Here is a 21,392-nt window from a genome sequence, read left to right on the forward strand (position 1 = left end):
GGAAGGACAGAGAAGGGAGGAGATATTAGAAGATTGAGTTTTACAAATGCTCCATGTCAGGATTTAACTAGCTTTTAGTGTTCACTAAACCCATCCAATTTTGAGTAAACAACGTCATCATCTCAGTGTAACAGAGGCTCATCTAGCTATTGATCTGATCTTGAATTGCTGGTAATTTTACCCACATGTAATATCAGAATTAACAGTTCTAAAAACAAATTCCACTTTGTTTAATACATTATTGATGTGAACTACCCCGTAACCACTCTATCACTTCAACAAAGGCAACTTGATCAAATATTTATAACTTTTTCCTGTTGTTTGTATATTTAAGCAATAATTTCAGAGACAGTGTTAAGTACAAATGGTTCAGAGTTCAAATACAACGCAATGGGCTTTAGGGTAATTAAACAATGCGATCTACAAACATGAAAATGAAGGCTGCTATTCACAAGCCCCCAGGAATAACACACAACATGGAAAATCAGCTTTAAAACTTCCTTTCAATAGCCCAAGTATTGCCTCTTTGCTGAGAGTCAGTAGAAAAGAATTCAAAATGTCTGCATTGCATAGTCAAGGCTAAATTGTGCCCTGGTCCTGTGAGGTTGCATGGGGCCATAAGGAGAAGTAAGACCCCAGCCCTCTGTGCAGCAGCCTAGGACCTTCCTGCATTGTGGCTCTGGGCGCAGGAGGGAAAGTAGGGGCTGCATACTCAATACCACACCCCACAAGCAAATGGGGAGAGGCCAGACCCATGATCCATATATCAGCCAGCAGGACAGGGAATATGCTACACTCTCTCCTCCCTGGTGCAAGAGGAGAGCCTGGAGAAGTACTGTGCTTTTTCTGAGACACAATTTCTTCCTGGAGCTCCTGGGTTAACACAGATATACACTACCCAATACTCAGGGCTGAGACTAGAGCCTCCATCCACCCTTGAGCACACATCTCATTTATCGCCAAGTCAGTAGTTGGGATTAGACAGAAGGAAGACAAGGACTACAAGGTATGTATACATCAAGGAGCTATAAAACAATAATGCCAAACTGAAAATTTGATATTAATAAGAATTAAATGGTAAGGGTCTGTGTGCTAGTTACGCTGAAGAATAACATTCATGTAAAGCTGAACAACCCTATTGAGATCCATCTTTATATCCATGTAACTGAAAATAGAATTTGGATCAACAAAGACCGCATTGGTATGACTAAACAAAATTTTACCCAACAATACCGCACCAGTGTAATTGAGGAAAAATCTGGATATTAACTTCAGTCTCTATAGACCTAATTACTTAGGTCCAAATGACTTAATCTGAGGACAAAATGTGGACCTCTAAGTTTGGTCAAGCAGGAACTCAAAAGGAACGTGGGCCAGATTAATCCCTGATTAACTCCACTGACTTCTCATGATGTATCACATCAACATGAATTAAATTTAGAAAAGTTACAGGGTTGGTGAGGATGACTTTCAGCAATGTCAGTAGGGCCACTATTAGTCATATGAAAGGTCTTGGGAGGATTAGCTACTATTAAAAATATATATATATCTGTGTTGGAGTCTCTGGTGCTGCTGTTTGTGATCATTGCTATTACAGGTGAGTACTTAATTCACTAACTTCTGTTTGTTGGGGGATAGAGTAAAGGGGAACTGCTTTTAATCAACTCTGATGGGACTTTTAATATCAAGAACTGGTAGTTCTGAACATTTTGCTAATGGAGACTCAGCATGGGATGCCCAGGACTACACTGAGACCCACTTGCTTAGAAAATTCTCAATCTAAATGGCTACAGAGAAAAATGAGTATGGTGTGATAGGATTAAGTCACAAATTAAACGCTGGTGAAGCTCCATTAGATCAATAGTGTAGTTGCATCTGGGATGCATTTTCCCCTTTATAAAGGCTTCTGTTTCTCATGCAGGAAATGAAAGATCTATCTGCAAATAAGAACTAGCTCCACAAAGTGAGAAACAGAGATATGTGGATCTGTTTCACAGCTATTCTTACAAAGACTATACTTTTTAAATTAAAAAAAAAAAACACTTACAACAATGGATCAGTTTAAAGAAAAAAATACTCAAAAACTGTCCTGCAAACTAAAATTAGCTGAGGATTTATGGGATGAGAGAACCCAGGTCCTTAATTAATACCTATCGTTCTAAGATTTTTTTAAAAAATATTTTTTTCCAGATACATCTTTGTTATAGATAGAGCTAGCCAAAAGGTTTTATATTCAACTCTAATATGAGCTGGTAAATTTTAAATCAGTAGGGGGAAAAAGAAAAATAAACAGACTAAATTCTTCTTTGGTCTAACTCGATTGACTTCTATGGCATTACATGAGAGGGAGAGGGCAGAGCCTGAGGCCTGAGCAGCAATGGAAGGTTACTGACCTCTAGGTCTACTTTAAAACCTGAAAAATGTTATCAGCTAACAGCAGAAAGTTGACAGTACATTCTAGCCCTCTGTTATTCATTTTAATAAGATAGCTCAGTACGGCCCACTTCAGACTTACTGTATTCTAAATATTCAAACATAAAAAAGTCTTGCATTCTACAATACGACTGATTAACACTGATAATTAGTGATTCTAAGTCACATCATGCGGGGTGTGGAGAGTATCCTTGGTGGAGCACAGGGTTGGTTCCAGTTGCTTCAGGTATTGGTACTATCATTACTGAATGATCACATTTTTTGTATACAGTATCAGACCTAAAATAAAGTTGCTCTGATGGCTCAGTTGCAGGTTTGATCTCAGATTTTATCTAATAATGCCGATTGGTATGGAAGGAAGGGAGCTATATAAAGAGTCCATAAGTTTGCCACAAGTGGCATTTTGCATTTTAAATGATCCACTGATGCTTGATTCATAGTTTTATAGAGCAAAGGGTTTAGTCTCCTCATAGCTTGCTGTCTGAGTACCTTTGCTATAGATATGATAAAAGCTAATCAGAGAATGTCAAGGTCCTGCACTTCATTACCTTACTTAGAGGTCACTAACAATATCTCCCCTAAATACAAGAGTGAGCTGACTAGCCAGCCACAGGATGTTTTCTGGCTGGGAATGACATGGCGTGTGCTGCAGATGTGTGCAATATTCACACAGATACATGCACTGAAAGAAACACTTGGTTTTTACAAATGGTGTATTTTCAAAATATTAAATAGTTTAAACTATGTATTGATCGTAACAAAGTGTGGTGAATCTATATTAAACACAGAGGAAAGTTTTTTAAAAAGAATTTTGCTTTCACTTGTGTGTGTTTTACTCTTTCTATACTGCTCTGAAACCCCAGTTGTCTTGGATATTTTTGTCCTTATTTCCCTTATCTTCTCCCCCTAAACAATTCAAGGTTTCCTACTATGTTTTGACTTTTCCCTTTCTTCACTGAAAAGTCTTTATTCAGAAAAGCTTCAAAGCAGCATAATTCAACATCCAAATTGGAAAACTCCAAATCTGTACACTTTACAAACTTCAAATCTGCACAGAAAAACTGCATTTATACGTGTAAAGCAGATTATCATTTGTAAGTGCAAAGAAAAGGTGACCCTTTTTTAGAGACAGGTTGAATGTCTCATCCTGGTTGAATGTCTCATCCTGTCTCATCCTCCCAAGAGAGCTTTCAAGGAAGACAGTCCCTTTCTTAAAAAGCTTGCAGTCCAAATTAAAACAATTAAACAAGAGGAAAGGGGAGGGAGAACATGAAAAGAGTGAGTAGGCTGTTACAAATAGATACTCTGGCGATAGGAGCTATGTGTACAATTGGGATGATACTGAGACATTACTCCTCCTCTCTCACTAAACACATACAATAAATAATTAACAGTAAACCCCATGAACTGACTTCCTTGATGGAACACTAAATATGTTTTCAATGAAAAATGCAAAAAAACCCAACAAACCCCAACACGCTTAATATTTCTGGTTTTAATTAGGAATCCTTAACAGGGAGCAAAATTAATATTAGCCTTTTGGCTCTAGATCACTCCTTTGTAGCCAATTCTATCCCCAGAGAAATAGAATATTATAGCAAGGTTCAGTCAACCCTGTAAAGTGAAAAGCTTATTATTTTTTATAAGACCAACTTTGCACATGACACTGTACAAACTCTTAAACTAACATCTGCTTTGCAGGTAGTACCCTCGATGTTATTAATAATGCAGGAACATTATCAGAGGCAGTGGAGAACTGCATATGGCTCTGTCCCTGAATCTAAACCAATCCCTAAAGTGATACTTTTGCACACCGAAATACATTGCACATTAACATGAACTTTGCAGTAGCCATTAATTTTTATGAGATTTTCTTCAATTTCTTTTTGTACCTACTACTAGCTTGTACAAATGAACTATTACATGGCAAAATTATAGCGTATGTGAAAGACCAAAAGTGAAGTGTGCAGTAGATACTCCTCTTCTGCAGAAGCAGACCAAAACATGCAGGACTTTTTGAAATGGCTGTTAAGAAAATAAGAACAGCCATACTGCACCAGACCAATGGTCCATCTAGCCCAGTATCCTGTTTGCTATCAGCGGCTGGTGCCAGATGCTTCGGAAGCAGTGAACAGAACAGGGCAATTTATCGAGTGATCCATCCCATCATCCAATCTCAGCTTCTGGCAGTCAGAGGCTTAGGGACACTCAGAGCACAGGGTTGCATCCCTGACCATCTTGGCTAATAGACATTGCTAGATCTATCCTCCGTGAATGTATCTAATTCTTTTTTGAACCCAATTATGTTTTTGTCCCTCACAACATCCCTTAGGAATGACTATGCACTGTGAAATACTTCCTTATGTTTGTTTTTAAATTGGCTGCCTATTAATTTAATTGGTAACCCCTGTTTGTGTGTTATGTAGAGGGGTAAATTTAATACTTCCTTTTTCACTTTCACCATACTATTAATGATTTTATAGACCTCTATCATATCTTCCCTTAGTCTCTTATGCAATCTGAACAGTCCCAGTATTTTTAATCTTTCCTCATATGAAAGCTGTTCCATACCCCAATCATTTTAGATGCACATTTCTGTCATTTTTTTCCAATTCTAATACCTCTTTTTTGAGATGGGGCTACCCAAACTGTACACAGTATTCAAGGGATGGACGTACTATGGGTTTATATAGTGGTAGTACATTATTTATCCCTTTCCTACTGGTTCCTAACATTGTTAGCTTTTTTGACTGCTGACACACATTGAGCAGATTTTTTCAGAGAGCTATCCATAATGACTCCACAATCTCTTTCTTGAGTGGTAACAGCTAATTAAGACCCCATAATTTTGTATGTATGTATTGGGATTATGTTTTTCCAGTGTGCATTACTTTGCACTTATCAATGCTGAATTTCATCTGCCATTTTGTCACCCAGTTTCATGAGATCCCTTTGTAACTCTTCGCAGTCAGCTTTGGTCTTAACTATTATGAGTAATTTTGTATTGTTGGCACCTCACTGTTCATCCCCCTTTCAGATCACTTATGAAAACTTTGAACAGCACAGGTCCCAGTACAGATCTATGAGGGACCCAGCTATTCACCTCTCTCCATTGTGAAAACTGGCACTATATTCCTACTCTTTGCTTCCTATTGTTTAACCAGTTACTGGTCCATGAAAGGACCTTCCTCTTACCCCTGGCTGCCTACTTTGCTTAAGAGCCTTCGGTGAGGGACTTTGTCAAAGGCTTGTTCTATTGCACTGAATAAAAGAAATCATTGCCCTTTTAATTTCTCAGTGTGTGTTTAGTAATTTTGACTAAGTTTTAGTGATTAACTCTATACAAAGTAAATATTTTGGAATTAAATTTTTAACTGATCACATCCCCTGGCTTCCTAGGAGCACTGGGTGAATGGAGGGAAAGCAGCACGCACTACAGAAAAGTGGGTAGATTATACCTGCAACACAGTTCAGCTGATGCAGAGCCTCTAAAACAGTGGTCAACTTACATGCCCCAAATACTTCTGTTTCCAGACACGACTAAATAAAACATCACACAGTCTTGTAGTCGCTGTTAATGCAGTGAGAGAAAACAGAAAGGGAGCCATAGGGGTGTGAAGGAGCTGACAGTTAAAATTTAGGACATAAGAAATAACCTTAGGTTTAGCATTGGCTTTTAAGGTTACTCTTGAGGGAATTCTGTGCCAAAAAAATAAAAATTCTGAGCACAACATTTTAAAATTCTGAAAAATTCTGCATATTTTATCTGTCAATAAATAAATGTGGAGGTTCCAGCATGGCAGTGGGAAGCACAAGCTATGGGCTGCAAGGAGGTGCGAGATCACCCTGCAGCCCTGCCCCTGGGACACAGACTGACACAGCGCAAGAGCCAGGCCTGCCCCAGAAATCCTCCAGGGTCCTGCCTCTCCTCTCCATGTGCACCAAGATAGCGAGCGAGGGGGACAAAGTCTCACAAGCACACCTAATCCTGGCCCCCAATCCAGGTGTGGGGCAAGCAGGCTCAGCTGGTAAGATCCAAGTGTGAAGGGGATTAGTATGGGGGAGATCCAGGTGTGGGATGGTTTCTGGGTGTGGGGGACTGAACGGGGTCGTCAGGATGCTGAGGGAATGGGGCTTGGTGGAGTAGAGCTCTGGGTGCAGCTGGTTGGGACTCAGTGGGATGGGGATCTGGGTGGGGGGCTCATCAGGGTGGTTTAGGTGTAGGAAGGTGGGGGTTCAAGTGTGGGGCACTGCGGGAGATGGTCTGGATGCAGGGGGATGGGCTTGGTGGGAGGGGGTCTGGATGCAGGGGTGAGGCTCAGCAGGGGGTTCTGGGTGCAAGGGGGTGAGGCTTGGTGGGGGCTCTAAGTATGGCGGGGTCTGGATGTACAGGGGTTGCGCAGATGGGAGGAGCAGCTCCCCATACAGTGATTCCTGCCACTGTGGCTGAGGTGTGATGGGGCAAGAAGCGGAGGAGGGGGTGTGGAGCTTCCTGCGTCTGGGGGTGGGTCTGACCCAGTTCCATCCATTCCTTGCAGGGGAAGAGGAAGTTCTGTCTTTCCCAGCCCAGCTGGTACCTAGCAGCTGAGCTTGGCGCACGGTAGAAGCCATAGGCCTGGGCATCCCCAGCTGCCGCCCGCCCACCCCCCCAGCAGAGATTTACCTCTCTGGCAGCTGCTCCAGGCACCCGACACGATGCACCCGTACTGCTGGGAGGGGCGTGTGACCACTCTTGTGGCTTCCCTTTGCTTCCCTGTCATTTTCTGCAGGGAAGCAAAGAAATCTGCGAAGGACATGAATTCTGCATGTGCACAGTGGTGCAGAATTCCCGCAGGATTATGAGGTGTATAAAATACCATAATAAACTCCTAAAGCACAACAGTACATGTGGGGCCTGCTCCTGCTCCCGCTCCCATGGAAGCAAATGTCAAAACTCCCTCTAATTCAGTGGGAGCAGGAGCAGGCCCAAGATGTCTGTTTTGTTAGAATGTGCTTTCATTTCAAATGGCACTGTCCAGTTTAAGTAGTCTCAGAATTGGTTTTCAAAGCTATAAAAAAATTCCATTTGGATATTAGTATTTATTTAAGACCAATGGAGTTGGATTATTTAGACAATCAAGATCCACTTGCCTTTCTTAAATTTATGTACAGGAAGCTTCTTAAGCTGATCTTTTCGAAGTCGATTCCTTCTTGCTCTATGTCTATCTTGCACAAATTTTGTGATCTGGAAAGAAGCAGACATAAATAAGAAGATGGAAACACAAAAGACAGCAAAAGAACAATGAAATAGCCAGTTTTGTTTTGTGAGCAACCATTCTAAGTTAGCCAAAGATGAACTGTCCCCAGGACTGGGGTAACATACAGCCATCTTTGTCCCAGCTGGACTCAAGGGCAAAGACGTATACGTACAAAGAGCAGTGAAGCAGGATAATTTTACACCAGTAAGATCTCTAGGTGACCATGATACTAAAAGTTGAATGTATATTACATTTATACAGAAAATAATTTAATAGGAAATAATGGAAAACTCCTTGCTGCATCCCGTACAACCCCACAGAAGCAACACCCTGGCTCAAGTCAATGGGGTAGAAGGTGGTGTAGTCACGGCAGTATATGGCTCATTTGGCTTGATTCTGTTTTCATTTACAGTGGTTCTATACCAGTATAACTCCGCAAGCAGATTATTTCCTGCTTAGTAGGAATTTATTCATAGCACCTAGCTTCAGTTTCCCTTTTGCTAACTTCAGGCTGTCTCCTATCTTGCTCCCTTTGATCACACAGAATAAATCATCCTTCTTTTTTTCTTACAGTCCCACAGATATTTTTAGTCTGTTACTATGTCCTGGCTTTATATGATGAGATTATTTTCATGGCCAAATTTAGAAAGAAAATGATGAGACAGCCTTAACTACAGTGGTGCTAAAAGACAAACTGAACAATCCAACTTGGAAAATGGCAGAGCTCACCATTTTGATAACTATAACAGTTATACAGCCAAAGCAGAAGAGACTCTACAGCTAGCTACCTTATGGTACAATAAACACTGTTGAATATTTGTATTATACACAATGTTAATTTTCCTTGCCGTCTGATAATCACTTAAGGAGTTGTTTTCACTTTCTGACCCCTGCTATTCTTGTAAAACTACCTCTTATCTCTTTTGTTTAATATAATGTAAGTATAAATGTAGGTATGAGTGATACAGACGAAATACACAGCGTGTTATAAACATGCTATCTCATGACAGTTTAGCTGAAATGTTGATATCAATGTAATTCTTCCCTGAGAAAAACCAACTTGCCATTTTTTGCTTTGCATTTATAGCACATTTAGATTTCCCTGTTTTGGAGACTGAACTTCCAGGCATTTTTTTTTCCAGGTGTGAACTGTGTAGTAGTAGGATTTTATGTTTGTATTTTATATAATTTAAAATAAAAAATAAAGAATAATAATGTAGCATGTATTAAATGTGTAAGTGTATGATTTGATTATATTTTGCTAGCCCTTTTTTTTGAACAGCAGAAAGGAATGCCTAATGGGCCATTGGTAAAGATGCATTAGCCAGAATTTGTGTTTGAAGCTCATTTTAAGGCAGTGACAGACCTTGAGGGTTACCATTTTGTTGAAGGTTTAGCATTTTAAAATAAGTAAAAAAATGCAATGATTGGTTGGTTCTTTTGCATTGCAATTTGATGTTTTTGTTAAATGTTTTGTGTAAATTAATTCTGTTTTGTGTGTGAATGAGGAATGTGTGTGTTAAAAAATAAGTGTGAGGCCATTACCGGACCAGATGTTTTAGGAAGGAATCAAGGACAAATGCAAGGGCACCAGGAGATTACAACATGCTCCTATGGAAATGTCAGAAAAGGGCAAATTAACAACTTTAAAAATAAAACAGGCACCTATCAATGGGAACAAAATAGCTCTAATTAAAACCAGCATTGGGTAACTCCCTAAAAAACTTAATAAAAAAACAAAATAAAAAATCAATTTAAAAAAGCAAGCACTCGTTAAACAACAATTGATTACAGCATGATGGTGCAAAACTCATTGGTCCCAATGAAGGAAAATCACTACATAAACAGGGTGCCTTGCTATGAAACTTTGGGTTCGTCCTGCCATGACTTCCCCGGAGCATTGTGTTGTGACCGACAGAACCCGACTCCTCCCTGCCCACGATCAACCTAGCTGGCCACTAGATTGATCTGGACTCTGGACTGGTAACTATAACATCGACTGGTCGGACAGTGTGTATGTGTGTGATTGCATGCATATGCTAATTGTTGTATTTCCAATAAATGCAATGTATTGCCTTTTCCCCTGAAAAAAACCCAGTGTGCTTCTTATAAGCATCACAACTGCAGTTAATCATCTGGGATTTAGATGCTAGACAGCCTCTTATTTATTTCCTATTTAAAACTTGAGCTTCATGGGAAGAAGTGTTGGAGGACCAAATCCAACAAATCTTTTGGGAGACCATGTCTGGATTCTGTTTAGGGTTCAGTCCAGTGGCTGAAGCGAATGTCTGATTGGATATCTGAGTAACCTCTCATTCATGACTACAGAGAAAAAAGGAACAGGACACAGATCAGATGTATTTCTGCCCTCAACTTGTTAGCAGTGTTGGACAAGTTTATAGCCACGCACTGCACTGAGGTGTAAAAATCCAAGGTGGTATTTTATTTGCAATTCAGATAGTAGGAGATGGCCTGGAGATGAATGTATTTAAATAATCTGTGATGGCTCTATCATTATAGTATCTATCCTGGTATCTTTAGATTATGTTGGTTTAGACAACTGGTCCCCTGGGAGCAATGTACTGTGGCAGTGCCCTTTTGGATCAGCTCAGCTGCTCTTGGTTTGTTGTTTTCTCTTGCTCTAGGAAGATAGAATTGAGGGAATTGAAAGAAGTGCAATTCTAAGGAGAAATGTCCTGGTCAATTCAATTGTAGATGGCCTGAACTGATGTAATAAATTTATATCATGAAAGGATTACCTTTCACCTTACGGCTTGTCTACACGGGCAATTTACAGAGCTGCAACTTTCTCGCTTGGGGGTGTGTGTATGAAAAAACACCCCTCTGAGCGCAGCAAGTTTCAGCACTGTAAAGCACCAGTGTAGATAGTGCACCAGCTCTGGTAACTATGCTCCCAGCGCTGGTAACTAAGCCCCTTGTGGAGGTGGGTTCTGCCGTGACCACACAAGCCACGTTAAAGTGCTGCCGTGGCAGTGCTTTAGCGTTGTCAAAGCAGACTAGCCCTTAGAAACAGTTGTTTGTTTTGTTTTATTTTCTTCTATAAGTGGAATAAAGCTGAAGTACTGGTAACTGTTACATTTTTACTATTCACAGTCAATCTAAAAGACTTTTAGCAAAATGAAGTGGTGTAAACACAAAATCAATCATTTTACATTTTAAAATTCTGCTTGTAAACTTATATCCAACAGGCGGCAGTTATATGTTACACTGTTGATTTATGAGGCTCAGAATAGTTCTGATATTCCTGCCCTTCATTCAAAATGTTATACAGAGAAATCTGTCTTAAGCAACCACACAATGGATAAAAAATAGTTGCCGAGTGGAAGCGTGCTTTAAATTTAATTAAAGTCAAACAGAATTGTACTAAATTGCCTTTTTATGGCTGTATGTTCAGTGTATATATGGTGAATCTTGCCCTTTGCACTGTCTGTAATAGGTACCCTCTTGTCTTAAATGTCCTTTTGTAAAGAATCTAAAAAAAAAAAACAATTTAAGTACAACTAAACAAAATCAGGGCTTGCAATTCTTCAGCACACAATCTGACCTAGTAGACATCTGTCAGCATCCCACAGTTCACCTGGAAATATTTATATCCCTCTCTTTATATTTATAGTTCCATATGAAAAATTAAAGTTAACATCATAAGGAGATTAATGGAAGCAGAGGAATCCAGACCTCTCAGAGGCATTGTTTCAGGCTATCTGCAGACAAAGAAAGTAGTTTATACTTGGTTCACATTTGGAAGGTTAAATTTAGATGACTTTTAACACCAAGGAGGAGTTTACAGACCTACCCTTCTCCCCTGCTTCTCCCCTCTGACTCTATAAAATGTATCTTAAAGTTACTTGGGAGTGTCGCATGGCATTGAACCAACTATTTCCGTGCGCAAGTCTACATGTGTTGTCTACTATCAGAAAGGTCCAACCCACAGAAAATATCTATGACCTTCTTGGCCTTCACTTAACTCCAATTGTCTCTATCTTGCTTGCTTTTAATCTGGGAAGTTGCACTATTACTTGGGAAACTGCCTTCTCTCTACCACTCTCACATGATGTTAGGAACATGCAGCGCTTACATAGCATTCTAGGTATCTAGTAATAGCCCTGTACTACGGAGGGGGAAGCTCAGGAAGGGAAGCTAAGTGACTTAAGCAGGATCTCAGATCTGCCTTATCCAGAGGACTAGATGCCTTATACCAAAGGCCAAAAAGATTTTAAAAACTAGCTCCAGAACAGAGAGTTTTCTAACTGGCATTGGTGGAAAAAGTGGAACGTCTCATCCCCCCCACAAGAATCCAGAACAGAAGCTGTAGCCCAAGAAGATTGTGTAGCAGAGCCATTCGGCTATTCTGAGCAAGGGACTCAGGGGATGTAGTCACAGTGCCTCAGCTGTGCCTCACCAAGTGGCTTGCTCCCCAAAAGTAATCCTGTCTAGCCCTTAAGGCTTGCACAGACAGTTGTTTGGTCCCAAAATCATGCAGGATAGGGCTTTCATTTCAGCAAGTGTCAGTTAGGCACCACCACAGTGCTGCTATCCCATTCAATTGTTATAAAATTGTGCTAATTCAGAGCATTGACCTTTTCTACATCGACATCAATAGGTCCTACACTTAAAGGACAGACCTAAAAAGGACAAATTGTTCAACTTGTATGTATGGCCTTTGCTTGGATATTCTGCTGCCATCCCAACAAAATTCCACATATATTTCCTGTAACATGGTTAATGTTATTTGTAATGCAGAAACCTGTCTTTTCTACTGTCAGGGTAATAGCTGCAATTCTAAGGAGATGTGGCCTTTTGATGAGTTCAGTCTGGTTTTTGTTATATCAGTCTTGTCCCTTGCTGATCTACATGAATCAGTCTATAAAGAAGTTAATTTCTTGCCCTGAAGAAGACTTCCCTGAACTTCACAAGGAAGCTTTAGAGCTGTTCTAACACCAAGATGGAGTATGAGCAGCTGAATTGGTGGCAAAAGTCTACAAGAAGGCATGAAGAAGCACCTTTAAAGAAGAAAGACTCTCTACTGATGAGGCATCCATGATGGAAACCTGGGGTGAAATTCTCATTCTACTGAAATCAAGCTCATAATCTATTTTCTCTAGAGACCATTCATTATTTTATATATTTTTCTCATATCCACTTATTCATCTCCTTTGAAAAGATTAGCATTATTTATCTTACAATCTTTCTTCATATGAGGGTTTTTCCATGCCCTCTAATCGGAGATGGGGTGACCAGTATTGCACACAGTATTGTAGATAAAATGTAAATCTAGTACCACTGATTTACATAACAGTATTACAATAGTTTCTGTATTGGTCTCCATCTCATTCTTTATGCACCCTAACATCTTGGTTGCTTTTTTGAACTTCAGCTTCACACTGAGCAGATGAACAGAGGTGCTGGAGTTGGAGCTGCAGCACTGACAATTTAAGAGAAAAGGCTGTTCATGGAGCATTCTCCATGAGGGCCATCATCCATGGAATTTATTAACCCCTTGGCTTGAAGTATCTGAATCTGCTGACCTTCAGGACACACTGCACTATCTACTTACCCATGCTATTGGGGGAAGAACGACAAAATGAGGGCTGGTGTTTGTGGGTAAGGCAAGGTATTGTTTGGGCTTGAGGTAATCTCTGGTTGGTTATTTTCTTCTTCTCTGGATTTGGGAAGAGGAAAATTTTTAATCTTTTATGTCACTGATGTTTTAATGGTGCCAAAGGTGCCTACAACCAAGGACAGGCACTTTTAAAATTATAATTTAATTTGAATTTATAATTCAAAATAACTAAAATAACCATCAATGTAACATGAGTCATCACTGAAAGAGTTGTAAAAATGCACCATAGTGCATTTGATGTGGAAGCTGCTTCTTATGGAAAAGGAGAATTATGAATGACCAGAGACTCTGATCAGAGAACAGTTGGGGAGCGAGTCTCTAAGTTACTCACCCAGTTGAAGGGCATGTCTACACTACAAAATTGTTAACCTAGCTGACACTGGTGTAAAGCCACTGCAGTAATTTCTTCCTTGCATTGGCAGTGCATATCCTCACCAGGAGCACTTGCACTGATTGAACCGTTAATGTGGGGCATTGTAGCACAGCTTCTGAAAGGGAGCAACAACCTATGTAAGCAACGCAGTGTCTACGTCACACTGCGTAAAACTAACTACCTTGACTATACCCCTCTCATGGAAGTGGAGTTAAGTTGTGTAGTGGGCAGGTTACATCGTCAGGAGCGAAATTTTAGTGTAGACACTTACATAGTTAGGTTGACGTAAGATGCCTTGTGTTTACCTAACTCTGTATTGCAGACCAGGGTGAAAATTCCTGCTAAGAACTGGACTGAAAAGTTCAAATTCAAATCATAGGTAACTTCCAGCCCAGTTCTTTGGGAGGAGCAGTGATGTGCTTGAGGGGACTCTCGGGGTATGTCTACACTGCAGAGGGGAATGATCCTCCCAGCCTGGGTAGACAGACTTGTGTTAGTGGGGGGCTCGCGCTAGTGCATTAAACATAGCAGGGTGGACGTTAGGGCTTGGACTGCAGCTCAGGTCTCAAGATGGGGGTGGGGGATGGGTTGCAGGGGCTTGAGAGTAGTCTGAGCTGCAATGTCCATACTGATGTTTTTAGCATGCCAGCTCAAGCCCCACAAGTGCAAGTCTGTCTGCTCAGGAGCTCCCAGCTGCAGTGTAGACATACCTTTAGGCGCTCTCAGCAGCCCCTTGTTAAAAATTTTCAGCCAAACTGACAGGAAGCTTGAGACGTTTCCCTGCTTCTGATGGAGTTCACCCTCCCTCTCTGTATTCTACTAAATCATCCCTGCCACAGATGGCTTACCCCTGGGGCTCATGAATGTTTCTGAAGAGCAAGTCTTTTGTTTTTGCAATGTACCAGATTGCACCAGACGTCAGGTATTTTCCAAAAGTATTCACAGGGAAGGCTTCCCCACTCCCCCACCCCAGCTGTTCTAACAAGGTCTTTACCCCAAGCCCAAGGTTGAACAGTCTGCTAGACTATTAATCAACTCAGGATACTTTTCAGGAACAAAATAAAAATGTTCCCAGCATGAGGCACTTAGTATGCTTGGCAACTGGAGCTGTTCGTTACGGTTAGATACCACGATAGGCACATCAGAGAGAGAGAGAGGAAAGTATTTTATTTAAATGAATTGTCTCCCCAGTCCCTCTAGGGCAGGGATCAGCAACCTTTGGCACACGGCCCGTCAGGGAAATCCGCCAGGGGGCCGGGACGGTTTGTTTATCTGCAGCGACCGCAGGTTCGGCCGATCTCCGCTCCCACTGGCTGTGGTTTGCCGTTCCAGGCTAATGGGGGCTGCGGGAAGTGGTGGCCAGCACATACCTTGGCCCATGCCACTTCCCACAGACCCCATTGGCCTGGAATGGCGAACCGCAGCCAGTGGAAGCTATGATCGGCTGAACCTGCGGACGCTGCAGGTAAACAAACCGTCCTGGCCCGCCGGCGGATTTCCCTAACATGCCAAATGCCGCATGCCAAAGGTTTCCAATCCCTGCTCTAGGATGACCAAATAGCAAGTGTGAGAAATCGGGATTATTTTTTTTCAGGGGCGGGGGGGTAGTTGCATATATAAGACAAAGCCCCTAATATCAAGACAGTCTATATAACATCTGGTCATCCTAAGTCCCTCTAATGTCCTATCTGTAACACATATACACTGTTGGGAGACAAGGTCTATCACAAGGTTAAGGGGGAATATTTTTGTACAAGCTCCTTGTTGAAACATTTGCAGCACATCACTGGTCTCCAGTCAGGAGGAATTCAGTGGCGATATTCCCTGTGCAACTGGGTCCTAGGATGACACTAAACTTAGTATACTTGCTGGCTGCTGCAGCTCCTCTCATTCAGTGAGCTAAAACAATACTTTAAAAAGAGCTAGCATGGAAGAGAAATTCCTTTTGTAGGGCAGTTGCTATGGCTTTGATTCCCTTTAAACAAAGAAGATTGCTGACTGACAAATAAAGAAAAGCAGGACTGTGGTATAGAGGGTGCTTCGAATTCTTACCATGAACTGAATGACACAAGTTTTGAAGGTGAGTACAATCTGTTTAAATACTACCTGAAACTTTATTTGTTTCTTTAAATAAGCATCCAGGGCCATACTTATTTCAGTTGGCTACAGTCCTGTAATTTTTTGTTTTGTTTTGTTGAAGGAAAAAGATTAAAGAGCAACACCTACCATAAATATGACAATGAGTATAAGGCAGATTCCCACTATAATTAGGAATGGAATTAAGTAGTACTCCAAAGGAAGACTGAACTCTGGGATTAACATAATATGGCCACTGTGGGGGAAAGAAAAACAATTTTAAAATGAATTAAACTTTAACAAACAGTGAAGCTTACAACAGAAATTCAAAAGGGTAAAGTCATCAAAAGAAAAATTAGCATCTTTGGGGACATAAAAGGAGTATCTATAATATGAAAATATTCAGCCACTTTTTTTTAAAAGGTCAACACAGTCAGTGTAATACTAATGAAATAAATAGATAAAACTGCAATCATTAGAATCAATATACTTATCAGGGTGAACTCCTGGCCCCAATTAAGTCAACTGGAATTTTGCCATTGGTTTAAATGGAGCCAGGGTTTTACCCCTAATGTGCATTCCAATTCACCATGAAGACATTCAGCTGAAAATAGACTGTGTATATCTGTTTTAGAATGAGTCAGTTTTAAATGGTCATTGTCTCCTCTAGTTAACGAAGTAGAACCTTGCTAATTTGCATGAATAACTGGGAGACCTATGCAGTCTTGTAACTGTTATCAGGCCCAGGATACTAGACAAAGTGGGTGAAGATAGTATCTTTTATTGGACTAACTCTACTGGCTGTTGAATTTACACAGAGCTTTTCTTCAGGTCTGGGAAATTTTCTCTGAGGAACGGAACCTGGGCCTTGAGGTAAGGACTTTCTGAACTTGAAGGATGCTCCTTTCCTGTGAATGTCTTAAAGGAGGGTAGGTGTGGGGAGAGACATATTTTGGTTGTGTTTTCGTTTCCCCTTTGTTGGATCCTTTCCAATCGTCAATATAACTGTTTACTATCCTGGGGTATATTTTGCTGGCATTTACAATCGTTTGACCTTACTGAAAACAATGACACTGCACAGTTAAAACGGATTGCAGAATTTGGCTCACAAAGTCTCAGATACTGGTGATAAGCAGGAAAGAACTCAGCCTGGCGGTTATATCCTATGCTGAGTTTGCAGAAATGGCAAGTAGGAAAAATCTTTTCATATGTGGACAGAGCATACTTGAAATAAAAATAACGGAGGGACAAAAAACACAGAACCCCAAGTGCAATTTTTAGTTGCTTTCCCAAGTTATACCATGTTTAAGTGACTCACCTAAGTTCTACAACAAAAAAACAGATACCCTGTAACTCACTCTCATATACCAGTCCCTGGACTATGCTGCCTTCCAAGCTACTGAAAACTTGCCTAGTGTTGTGGAAAGGTTTGCAAACCTTAGTAATCTTGCCAAACCTAGCTCAAATTTTAGAGGCAAGCTTTGCACATGTTTATTACAGCTGCATTAATTCAAAAATCTTTCTGTAGTAAAACTGCAAAGATACATAAGTATAAGAGAGAACCTATATTCCAGCATGATTTCATATATTCCATCAATATTCAGTGACTGCAAACACTTGTTTCCCTTCCCATGAATGCCTTGAAATAACATAGAGCCATAAAACAATATCTGATGTGAAACAGTTAGCAGCATGGCTCATGTGTGCCATTCAATCAGACTGTAAGAGGACTCAACTGTAGAGTAATTCCCATAGTCTCTACAGTTCACATATAGAATTACTTTCATGCTGCTTCATTTTTGTGGGTTGCAGCCTCCAAGAACTGGCAAAGCCAATATCTTAATTTATGTTGCTATTCCATTTGCCTGATACTACCACCCCGACTTCTGTGGCACCTTTCCCTGTATCCTGGAGAGTAGAACAGACTTTCCTCTGACTTCAGTACTAACGTAGCTACAATAGCTAGAAGGGCTTAGCTAGACTAGGGTAGTTAGCATTCTACCCTACAAACTCATATGTCACCTGCACTCCCACAGTCTATCCAGCAGAGTCCTGAGGTTGGGTCCTTACAAAGTTGAGTCTCTCATGTCAGCAGGACGTGCTGCTGCTGTGAAACCAGGAGGAAGAATTTTGTTTAGACTTGTGTTTTTGTAGCAACTATCCAACTGAGTGACTAAAATTCAGTTCAGGCCTATTTCTCTTAGGACAGCCTTGAAAAATGTTGCTTGTTCAGAGAAAATAATACTACTGGATGGGCATGTAACTTTTTAAATTTTCAGTCATCATGGTGAAGAGTGGGATTTTGGGCTTGGACTGGTGAATTTTAATTACAGTTGTATAAGATTTTATATTAGGCTAATATTGGAAGATGTTTGGGGTTGGTATCTGTTTACCTTTGTATGATCTAAAAGTACAGCTGGGGGTTTCTAAGTCTTTCAGTTGACAGACCAACAGGGGTGAAAAATGTGGGGGGGGAGGGAAGCCAGCCTACCATCAGTATGAATAAGTGAGCATTTTTATCATAAATTCATAAATGTGTAACTTTATCAGTGATTACACCATTATTTTAATTATAGTAAATACATTAAAGTTTGACAAAGACATGAGTTTAGTTTTGAGTAAACATGCTGAATGTGAAATTTAGATGATGCTTCCCCTAAGCTAATTTCTAATGTGCAGTATCCTTTAAGAATGTGAAAGTGGCCACAAATATCTTATGAATCTCAAGAAGCCTGCCAAAGTACTAGTCAGGCTGACAGGCTCAAAAAATAGTATTCAGTAAGCATTCTTCAAGGGAACTTTAAGAGCAACTACATCTTTGCTGCAGCCAGTCATAACAACTGTGGCCCTAAAGTAAAGAACTGCTGAAAAGTCTGATTCTGTTTTTTATTTTCGCAATTTCAGATTCTTAGACTGGCCACTCTGTCAGAGTATCTATTTATTTAAAAATACTTACCACATAATCTCATAGGGATCAAGCATCTACAGTCAATGTTTAAAGTATAGAGGGTGAAATCCTGGCCCACAGTGAAGTCAATGGCAAGCCTTCCATTGACTTCAGTTTGGCCAGGATTTCATCCAGAAAAAAATTCTTGATCTTCAGTAAAGGTTAAACAGAGGTGATAACAATCCAAGGAATGATGTTACTGCATATTAGGTTACATATTTAAAAAGGTAAATAATTACTTACCCCTTTTCATAAGTGAATTCATATTTCAGTGAATTAGCTGATGTCTCGCCAATAAAGACGGATGGAATATCAATTTTCTTTAAAACTTCAACTGTACATAAAAAGAACAAAAGACTAGCACTGACATACAGAACTCAGTCTCTATGGGCACACCAATAATTAAGGTTGTCTTATAAAGAGCCATGAAGACTTCATGAGACAATCAGTGTGTGGAGACCTCTTCTAAGATAGACTTAGTATACAATATGCTATTAATACATTCTGTTAACTAAAGTGTCCATCTACAAAACGATACCCTGTGCTACTAGTAGTGGTATCTTAGAGTTGCTATCTGTGCAAACATCAACTGATAATTCTTCAAAAATATTTAAGATAACAAGAAATCCTTTGGTAAATTACAGTTTAACCAAAGCATTACTAATTATAGCCAGACCCCAGCTGGTATAAATTGGCATAGCTTCATTGACTTCAAGGAGCTATGCTGACCTATACCAGCTGAGGATCTGGTCCTATATGTTCCACATTTTCATCTAAATGAAAGCAGTGGAGATGACTTTAGGCTGGAAAAAGTCCAAAAGTAGAAAGGAGGGAATGAGCAAGCCCAACCTCACTACCCATGTCTCACAAGAAATCTGACTGAAGGAAAGCAACATCCCCCTGCCCCCTCCTCCTTCCCCCCCCCCATCACAGAATGCAATCACAAAAACTTGCAACATTTCTCTTGACCTCAGGTGGGGAACTCTCTGTAGTAAAAATACCAAGTGAAAGAGAGGAAACAAAATTATAGATGCTCTACTAACTTACACTAATTCATTTCAACAGTGCTTCATCTTATTTCAGAAAATATATAAATATGGGTCTTGAGTTAATACTATATTATAAGGTTTGAAATGGAAAGGGTTTCCACAGGCAGGTTTCAACTGTATAATATTCTTACACGCTTTGAGGTGTCAATGGTGCATCTGAAATAGAAATAGCTTTGTCGTGCTCTACCAACTCAATAAATCCATATAATATATTTTGTGCTACTCTATGGTCCATCTCAATGTGTCTTACACATAGGAGGAACAATTCACCAAGCGGGTTCAATTTCACTAAAGTCAGTGGAATGGCAACTGCTTAAGTCAATAGTGAATTTGGCCCTGTGAGAAAGGGACATACTAGTCCCTACTTGACAGATGGAGACACAGAAGTGTAGAAAGGTTCAGGTCTAAATTTTCAAAAGCAGACTCCAGTTTTGGATCCTCAGTTTGACACTTCAGGCCTGAAGTGTCAGAGGTGACTCCCAGTCCTGTGCCATAACTATAACTACAGGCTGCCACTCAAGTAAATATATAAAGGTACATATTAAAAGAGAGGTGCAAAATGTAGGGCAGCTAACAAGGCAGGCTTCATTTATGTATTAAGTAAAGCTGTGTGAACTGTCTGGGTTTGCTTACTTGGTTTCAGTTCATGTGGATTTGCACCTGTGACTTTAAGTTTCAAGGTTGAATGAATCCGAAGTTCCAGTGAAATCTGGTTGACATCAAAGTGTTCAGGTTTCCCACTATGGAATCATACTTTTCTGATTGCAATGCAAAAAACGTATAATGGCCTGTGGTCACTTGAAATTGTTTCAAAGGTTTCTTGCAAACCTCTCTTGCATTTTGAGTTTATAGCTAAACTTGAAACCAAGCAAGCATCACATGCTTGGGGATTTCACTTAGAACACTTCTTACAGCTTTCCCACAATTTAGTGTTTTGTCTGTTGAAAGTGAATTTCTCAGCTCACTGAAAGGTGTCTCTTTATCTGGAAATAGTGTTTGTTCACAGTTATGCTCCTGTTCAGTACTCAATCAGCTGAAGAAAAGCTGAAGGAAAAGGATCAAAATATCACAGAAAATTAACAGCACTAAGACAGAAGCAATATTTTGGATCTATCCAAAATATGCAATAATAGAAATTGAATACTTTTTCCTTGGCAACAGTGGGATTATGTGGCAGTGTGCTACTTTAGAGATAAAGAATATTTTAAACCCTCAACAGTAAATCACATGAACACTTTCTCATTAAACACTGAAATACATATCATGAGAGGAAGCTGACATTTCAACCACCTTGCAAATATGTTCTCAACTTACTACCTATTGAATGTATCATATCAAAACAGCATATACTGGAATCATACCTCTTGTATGCTGTGTTCTGGGAATACCTTCAGTTTTTCACTGGAATAAATGTATGTACCTGTCTAATCCTTTGGGGGTTATTTAGGTGAACAGACAGCTGTGCACAGAACAGTGAGCATGGAAAAAGACTCCCCACCCAAAAATTACAATATGTTTTGGATCCTCATCCCATGGAGCACCAGTAACTATTTTTGCTGTATTCCTACTTCAGTAACAACAAACGAGAACCGACATCATTCCAGCTATTTATTGGGCCAATCACACTCCTCTTGCT

The 21,392-nt window shown here is 40.1% G+C and overlaps 1 protein-coding gene across 8 annotated transcripts in view; it reads right to left on the bottom strand.

Annotated features, from left to right (window-relative positions):
• RNF13 (ring finger protein 13) overlaps positions 1-21,392 on the bottom strand; it is a 104,228-nt gene that overhangs the window by 15,854 nt on the left and 66,982 nt on the right. For 5 of the 8 annotated variants that reach the window (XM_037908270.2, XM_037908267.2, XM_037908269.2 and 2 more), the window contains 4 exons: positions 18,951-19,041; positions 15,911-16,016; positions 7,564-7,657; positions 7,097-7,234 (listed from right to left, as the gene is read on the bottom strand). In XM_037908270.2, coding sequence (XP_037764198.1) covers positions 7,097-7,234; positions 7,564-7,657; positions 15,911-16,016; positions 18,951-19,041 — 429 coding nt within the window. The remainder of the gene's footprint in view (positions 1-7,096; positions 7,235-7,563; positions 7,658-15,910; positions 16,017-18,950; positions 19,042-21,392) is intronic. The other 3 variants (XM_043523168.1, XM_043523169.1, XM_043523167.1) reach the window with 1 other exon arrangement.

Source organism: Chelonia mydas, chromosome 9, assembly GCF_015237465.2.
Source record: "Chelonia mydas isolate rCheMyd1 chromosome 9, rCheMyd1.pri.v2, whole genome shotgun sequence".
Classification (NCBI taxonomy): Eukaryota; Metazoa; Chordata; order Testudines; family Cheloniidae; genus Chelonia; species Chelonia mydas.